We start from the raw sequence: 8,793 nt of genomic DNA on the forward strand, positions 1-8,793 counted from the left end.
CAATCCTCCTGTGGCCTTCTGGCCTCGCACTTTTGCACTGTGTCACGCTCCTCTCCTGTCATCACTTCACGGCTTTAGAGCTGCCCACAGGAGGTCTGCCTCCTCCGATGGGGTCCTTTGGGCCTCGAAAGGGTGCCAGTGGGTGTGATCTCGAGGAATCGCTGCTCTCGGCAAGGTTTCTCCCCACTTAGGTGCTGACTGCATTCCTCTCTGTAGCCCTTCGAAGCCCAGAATTGATTTTTTTTTTCTTTTTTTTGTATCTGGAATCAAACTCAGGACTCTGTACTTGTGAGGCAGGCAACGATACCACTGAGCTAAATCCCTGGCCTTGCTCAGGGAAATCTTATGTTCAGGTTCCTGGAGGGCAACGTCAGGGTCCTGAGTCACAGACTATCATCTGCTGAGAAGCCCACAGGAACAACGGTTCCACAGAAGCAATTGTTCGCTGAGCCTCAGCTTCAGCAGGCAGCCTCCTTAGCAAGGCAGAACAGCAGACATTTCCTTGACATTTTATTATTTCTGTACAACCACCTCAATCTCCAAACATGAGGATATTTTTGACCTTTACTATTAGTCACCGGGTTTTAAAGGGTTTGTATTGTTTTCTTTTCTTTTTTGTTTTCTTTTATGATGACATTCTTCATTCTGCGAAGGCCAGCAGTATGTGCAGAAAAAAGGAGAAGACTCAGAAACAGCAGGGATCTAACAGACACAGGTCACACCCAGCTCACCTGTCCTCCCTGAATGCTGGTGAGCAACAAACACTGACCTTTCCCCAGGGGGGAGGGATGAGGAGAAGGTATGGAAGATACCCTAGACCAGCGGGGTGAACCTACGGCACGCAAGCCATGGCAAGCTGCTTGTGTCATAGGAATCTCTGAAAGGTTCGCCATCGCTGTCCCAAGGTATGTGGTACTGTGTTTGCTGTAGTACCAGAAATTGGAATTTCTCTACAGAAGGCTCAAGCAAACTGACTGCAAGATACAGGACATGACACACAATGGTTGGCCTCTAGCATCTTGCCTTCTGTGCGAGATTTTAAAAGAATATGGAGTAAATACAGGTCCTTTTGCTCCTCCCAAGTGGTGAGTCAGGCATGCATAAAAATGAACTCAGTGCTGCAGTGTCCTGGTGTTTATCTGCACGCCAGTACTCTGGAAGCTCACCTTGCACAATTGGAAAAGCTGACCAGGAGGGAAGTCACCCTTTGCACTATTCTGTGGAAAGACAGTAGCCGTTTGTCCTTAGCAAAATGTTTGAGTACAAATAAAACTGATTGATTGCATATGGGGAGTGTTAGGTGTGGGTGTGTGATGGGAATTCTGCAGTCTTAAAAGGAAATTAAATTCAGAGCATTTCTGAGAAATTGATTTTTGTGAGGAGAAATGGCCTATCGATACTCACCTGCCACCATCCATCCTCATGTCCAAGGGACCGTCCTTCTGCAGGGAAAAACCTCTTTCAGGAGTGTCAAGTTGCATGGAGGAGCACCCGAGATCCAACAGAACTCCATCTAAAGTCCCAGGTTGCACCCCAGCCTCCAGGAGTAAGGCTTCCACCTGGCTGAACTGGCCAAGCAGAGCTCGGATCTGTTTCCTGGGAACAAATCGAGGAGGAGATGAGAAAACACTGCTGTTACACTAGAGTCTTTCTAGGCATGGGGGAGCGTGTCCTGCTCCTGGATGACTTCACTAACGTGTACTGCCTGGGTGCCAACTGCACACGGAGCTCTGTGCACATTGAAACAACACATCTGTGGGTGCAAACACCTCAGTGGGTGCAACGCCAGTTTATTCTCACTGCAAAACATAATGCGCTGTACACCACTGCGAAGGTATGTGATACATCCATACGTCAGAGCAATTCCTTTGTAGCACCAGGTTTTCCAATTTCTCTCTACAAAATTCCTAAATCTATGATTAAAGAGTTCCTATGTGGTATGCATAGGAAAAAGCACATGCCATTCTGTTAAAAGAATTACTTTAATGAGCAGGTCAAATTAAATGTAATAAAACACATCCTATCAAGAAAGTGTGGTATATATACACTCTGGAATACCATTCAGCCATAAAACGAGTGAACGCATGTCAATGGAGACAACATGGATGGAACTGGGACCCTTCTTGTTGGGGAAGACCATCCCCCATGACCTTACAACCTCACTTGTGAGATCTGAAGTCCACCTCGGAGAAGCTGAGAGGGGAGTGGCGGTGGCCCAGTCCTGCCGAGCTGCAGCTTGGCGCAGTGGATCACAGTTAGCTAGGAGCAGGCAGAGCTGCTGTACACAGCAAGTGACCACAGATAATAACAGTGCACTCACTGTATCCCGCAAAAGGCCAGGAGAAAGGCATTTGAAAGTTTTCACCATAAACAAGTGATAAATGTGTGAGGAGACAGACGTTTGGCCTGATTTACATATCGTGCCATGTATACATGTACGGAAACATACTCCTCCAGTAACATGTACAATTCTTCTGCTGTTAGGTACCAGTTAAATAAATTTAATTAAAAAAGCAGAGATCATAGAAAAATGGCATGTCAAATATGTCCAGTGCAACTGTTTTAGCATCTGTGTGCCTTCTTCTGACTGAGGACAGGGTTGCTGTGCAGCTGTGTGCTGAGGGAGGAAACTCGGCCAAAACGACTCTTGCAGAAGTGATGTTCAGCTCTCGGCAGGAACTGCGAAGGGAAGCGAGCACTGAGAACGCACAGGCAGGCAGGCTCGAGGATGCCCTTCTAGCCATGCTAATTCCCCTTCCCATTTACTGAAAAGTGAGCGGCTGCCTTTGGGGCTCTTTGGAAGCCTTGGGACAACTGGCATTCACGTCGGAAGGGGAATGAGAGAGGAAACCGGGTAACACTCTCCACGTCTCATTCCTTGCTCTGCAGGTGGGTGGGCTTGGGTTTCTCCAGTGCCGGAGGACTCACTTTCAGGGCATTTCCCTATGTGTTAGGCCACGTGAGGGAACTTTCATCTCACTGATAAATTTTTTCTCAAATTCTTACGGAGAAAGTGATTTTCAGACTTATTCTCTGAATCCTTCCTGAATATTGGCTGTGTCAGGGACCGTGCTCCCCGGAGGACTTATGAAGGGAACACAAAGATTAATGAAATACGGCTTTCTGAGCTTGATCTAAGAAGAGAACTATACATAAGTTAATACTCTGGAAACAGCCTGATGGGAGGTGCAATGACAGACAAGTGAACAATTTGCTCTGTTTGTTTCTGGAAAATATGAGCGCTAATACTAGCATGGGGAACTAGAAATAGTAAAATAGTAAAATCTTGAGTTTGGAAGGCAATGAAAAATCATTTACACGGTAACTCAACTGACATCTGAATCTTCTCCTGATCCAACATCACGACCACGCGTGGGTCTAGAGGGAAACACTGTGGAGTCACTTCCTTTTCACCTCTTTGGGTTGGAAGGGTTCCCATCCTCAACCTGCAGGGATGGCCAACACTGGACAGGAGGGACTGCTCCGGGGTCTAACCCTCATGCCCTCACCACAGGGGAAAGGACACAGTGGGTACTCAGGGAGAGTGGGAGCAGGTCTCTAGCAGAAGCAAGCCAATGAGAGCCTTCTGGGTGTCCCAGGAGGATGTGATCTGCTTGCTTGCCCAGTGCAGAGGGGCAGCAGGGCACTGAAACCACACATCAGTGACGTGCAGAAAGAGCACTGGGGTCCTTTGAAAAGAAGGTCATCTGACTAGTGAATCTTTTCTGCATGACCACAGTGGGGAGCGGAGCATGCTATTCACTCATCTGGGAAAGAACTGCCTTGTATACTGTTCTGCTCTTCTGGAGGATCCTATGATGTATGTCGGCTACTAATCAATGTAAGAGTGAAATAAAATGATGGTTATGGTCCTTGAACTCCATTTGAGGACATCGCTGTCTTCTGCAGGTACAAGAAACAAATACTATTTGGCCTTACTTTGAGGTCTCACATCACAGTCACCCAGCACGCATTTGAACACTCTCGGGGAATGCCAACGGTGAAGTGTGTGCTTAATGTTAAGTCAATCCCTGGAACTGCACAAAACCAAGTCAAAACAGAGCAGAAAACAAAGAAGAAAGACTGCTGTCTGCTGGCCACTTCTCTGGTTGAGGGGTTCACCTCACATAACATGTGTTCCTAGTACTGCTTCCTCTAAGATGAGTGCAAACCCACCCCCGCAGCAGCCCTGAGCTCTCCTGTGTCTGCCAGTTGCTCTCTTCCAGGGAACCTGAAGTTTCTGGCACACACTGTGGAAGACTGGCGGGGAGCATCCCATTATCTAATCCAGCACTGTCTCCTGTGAAGGCTCTGTAACTGCAGCTAACACCTGCAACTAGTGGGCTCTGCATAAAGGACCATGCCATCGAGAACACAGGCAGGCCTTACCCCTTCAACTGAGAGATCATAAGAGCAAACAGTGGATTTTGTCAGAGGAAGAAGAAATTTGCCTCAAGGCCTAATATCAGCCTCTACCAGAGAGTTCCAGCCCTACAGACCTCTCACCTGCCCCAGCCAAAGGTCACAGGGGGAAGTTTCTAGAGACAAATTCCTTTACAAGCTACAATACAGGGCTGGGGAGATAGCATCATGGTGTAATGCAAGGGTAGCACATGTCCAGCACATGGAAGGCCACAGGTTCAATCCCCAGTACTGCCAAGAAAAAAAAAATTTTTTAAAGGGCCCGGGATGTAGCTCAGTGACACAGTGCATGCCTGGCAAGAGCAAGGTCCTGAGTTCAATCCATAGCACACACAAAAAAAAAAGAAAAAGAAAGAAAGAAAGATAGGAAACAAGTTAGAATATAGACACACAGTATATGTACCACACACACATTCATTCTCCAGCATGCCGTACACACATTTGCCCCCATATCTGTGCCCTACCAGTCCTGCTTCCCTGGAGAATCCTGAGAACCCCAGCTGGAGGCAGACTTCTGATGAGCTAAGCTAAGATCCCCGCACACAGCATTCACGGGGTCCCTGTAAGGTTCTCAGAGGCCTGGCCAGTGAGGGACCAAAGATCTTTCTCAGGAATCTGGAGAGAGGAGAGTCCTCTTTCTTCCACGGAGCTGGAGGGGGGTGGGGGGCGGCCCTGATCTTTGCTAGGGTGGCTACAGGACATGGCCGACACCTCAGAATGGAAAGGTTAATCAGGACATTGGCTCCACCTTCACAGGAAACCCAACTTGCCCCCAAATTACTTTTGGTATTGATACCATTTTGAGCTGAGTGAAAACATCCCTGCCGTGGCCATTAGGCCCAAGGCTTCTTTCCGTAAACCATACATTTCTTGTTTTTTCAGCCAATCTCCATATTACCGTACTGTTTTGCTCTTGTCCAGTTTGCCTCTGTTCCTATGTCCAAATTCTATAACGATTGAAGCAGAATAAATTCTTGCCTCCTGCACTGTAGTTATCACATCACCATAGCTCAAGATCCAAAGAACGTCAGAGTCCCTTGCATGCTGCTAACTTTGGCTGCGCCTAATACTCTAGTCTTTCCACGTGCTCTCCAGGCCTGGCTGTTCCCTACCAGAATTCTGTGCGCAGGCCATTCCATTTGCCTCTTCTGATGCAAGCACAATCTCCACCCTGTCCATGTGCTGTAGCCCTTTGGGACTCCCCTATTGTCGTCACTGCAGAGATCTTAGCCCTGAAGCAAACACCTCCCACCCATCACTGTTGGCCCCGCAATCCCACAGGCACTACAGCTATCACTCTGCTTGCGACTAATATACTCGTAAAGTAAATGTACAATTCTGTAAGGGGTGTCAGCATTCTTGAGTGTCCAAAAGATTAGCTGTTTAATATACAGTATTTCTACGGCTTAGTGTTTGATGATGAGTATATAATGAACATATAACCCTTGCGGTAAAAAACTCATCATCATGATGTACAAGCAGGAAGAGATCCTAAAAACAGCGCAGGTGTGTTGACACAGGCCTGTAATCCTAGTGACCCGGGAGGCTGAGGCAGGAGGATCACCAGTTTGATGCCAGCCCGGGGAACCGGAGACCTTCAAAAAATATTGTTAAAAAGTGAGAGGCTTGAGGAATGTACCGCAGAGCAAGCAAACACTGGGTTCCATTTATACTACTGGAAGGCTGGGGAAGGGATCATGATTTAAGGACTTAAGGCAGAGTTTTCTGAGGCTCTGGCAGCTCTGTTTCTAGAATTGAATTTTTTTCTCAGAAGAAGGAAATACCCATGAAATTTGCTATGCGGACTTCAGAACGTGGGGCCCCCTCACACACATTCAACTATGCTGAGGTTAATTTTCCTGGATAACAAATTCCATGCCTACTTTTCCTTTTTGTCTTCCTTCTTCCCTCCTTCCTTTCAACCATTTTTTTCCTACTGTTTCTTTTTCTCCTTTCCTGTTTCCTTTCCTTCTCTCTTTTAAGTTTTATTTTCAATAATTTTGCAAAAACATTTTACAGATATTATAAGACAAGGAAAAGAAAAGTATGAGTTGGATGGGGACACAATGTTTACAAAAGTAGCGATTCCCCCGGACAGTGAGATGAAACGACAAAGGCACCACCTGTCCCAGCTTTTATCCTGATCATCTGCAGTCAGCTTGTGCCCTCCAGGGCAGAAGCTCCGGGTAAATGAGCGTGGTTTCTACACCCAGCCCCAAGAACAGCCGAGGGACTCCGGAGTGGATGCCAACGGTGCCTTGGTGTGGCAGCCGTTTCCGTCGCTCCATTGGGCCTCGGTCAGGCAGGGAAGTGAACTGTGATGAACATGGTGAAGGCAGCTGCATCTCAAGTGCTTCTCCACGGAGGGCCCAGTCCCGAAAGACAACCCTAACAAGCATTACGGAAGTGGCCCACATGCCACAGGTCAGAGCGAGCCAAGAGCTTCAGTTACGACTCCATCTCTGTATGGAAAGGGCTGTAACGACGCGCAGCATGGCAAGGCCCTCATGAATGGGACCTCTCCGTGCTTGAGTCTGCTTCTTTCCTTGGATACAATTTTGTCGCTGTGCTGCCAGTGAAGAGTGGGGAGTGATGGCCAGGATCATTGCGGCCCTCCGTGGCAGGCCGTACCTGCACTCGGAATTTTCTCCAGGCTCCCTTAGTCATCACTGCACCATGCAGTTATGTCTGAATTCTGAAATGTCCCCAAAGTTTCGTGTTCCAAGGTGGGGCTTTCAGAAGTGACAAAACCACAGGGGCTACGCTCGTCTGTGAGTCAGTGCAGCGATGAGCCGCTGCCCAGGTGCTGTCGGGAGAAGCAAGGTCCCTGGGCGGGGCTCTGCTCGCCCTCCCTAGGCCATCTCACCTCCAAATTCTTCACCTCACACGTTCCCACTGCACCTGGCCTCTGCAGAGCAGGAAATGCTGACACTCACAAGCCAACATATACATTTACAATGTGACGTAGGTACGTATTTTCAAGACCAAAATAATAATATTATTTCAGAAAGATATTCAAAATACATTTTTGAATAAGACAAATCACAGTAGACGCAGTAAATTATATATTGGGGATGTCATGGTGAGACAAAAGAGTCACAATATTCCTTCCAATGCTCTTAGCCTTTAGCGTCCAGTGTGTGTTGGTTTTTAATTCTCAGAGCGCCATTTCCAGGTTTTCCTCTGGCTGTCTTTTAAGATTTTCTCTTTATAGTGGTTTATGGAGGTTCAGTCTGGTTTTTTGACTATTTGACTTATTTTCACTTGTTTGGAGCGCATTAACAGCTTCTTGAGTCTTGCAGTTTATAGGTCTCACCTAATTTGGAGAACACTTTTGGCCATTATTTTCTCAAATATTTCTTCTTCTTCCTCTCTTTGCTCCTTCTCTGGGTTGGTCCACTCTAGGAATGGGAGACAATGCAGCCCTTCCCCGACGGCACTGGCGCTTTCTCCCTGCTCCCCGTGCTCCGTGCTGCACAGAGGGATCTGCTGTGTTTCCGAGATCGGCGACACTCTATAGTATCACATCTGCCATATGTCCCAGGTATTACGTTTGCCATCTCCACAAGTGTCATTGCGTCATTTTTAAAAAGCTTTCATTTGTCTGAATTATGTTAGTTGAGTAAAGTTGTTAACAGAAAAAGTTCTTCCTCTCATTCCTCTTTTTACTCATATTTTCTTTTACTACTCTTGACTTTGGAAATACACCCGAGCATATTTATAAAGTATTTTCTTGCACTGCTATATCAACTCCATCCTCTCTGTACTTTCTGGATGTAGATATCTGACTGATATTTTCCCTACTTTTTATACGCCTAGTAATTAATTGATTGGCTCATAGATATTCTGAATTCTGTGTCACCTCATGGTAGACTCTGTATTTCTTTTAAAAGCACTGGGCTTTATTCTCAAAAGCAGTGAAGTTTCTTGTGGATCATTTTGGTCTTTTGAAGAATGTTTAAAAATTACCTTTAATTCTTAAACCACATGACTCCCCCATTTATTATTTCTTCATGGCAAAAACATTCAAATTCATTTCTCTAGGCTACTGCATACACTGTATGTTATCATCATCAGCCGTTACCTCACGGTTCCTCAGCCCATCAGAACCCCATGGCTACAACTAACAACACAGTTTCAAAATGTGAGCCAACACTGATGAGACTAAAGCACAGAGAAGTACAAGACTGCAGGTATTAAAATCTTTCTCACATGTAAAATACACATGGAGATGACATGAAACACACATCAACAAGTTTGACATAACAGGCATATAAAAAACACATCAAAACTATGAAACATTTCAGTCACTTAATTTCAAAGGTCTGATATCAAAATAGTGTATTTTCTTTTTTTTTTTTTTTTTTGTTT

General features: G+C 46.2%; 1 protein-coding gene across 2 annotated transcripts in view; it reads right to left on the reverse strand.

Moving 5' to 3' along the window:
* Positions 1-8,793, reverse strand: part of Mettl15 (methyltransferase like 15) — a 192,375-nt gene that overhangs the window by 41,567 nt on the left and 142,015 nt on the right. For both annotated transcript variants that reach the window (XM_010640439.3, XM_010640438.3), the window contains exon 5: positions 1,405-1,596. In XM_010640439.3, the coding sequence (XP_010638741.1) occupies positions 1,405-1,596 (192 nt within the window). The remainder of the gene's footprint in view (positions 1-1,404; positions 1,597-8,793) is intronic.

The sequence above is a fragment of the Fukomys damarensis genome, unplaced genomic scaffold (genome assembly GCF_012274545.1).
Source record: "Fukomys damarensis isolate Sample0158 unplaced genomic scaffold, DMR_v1.0_HiC HiC_scaffold_16, whole genome shotgun sequence".
Taxonomy (NCBI): Eukaryota; Metazoa; Chordata; class Mammalia; order Rodentia; family Bathyergidae; genus Fukomys; species Fukomys damarensis.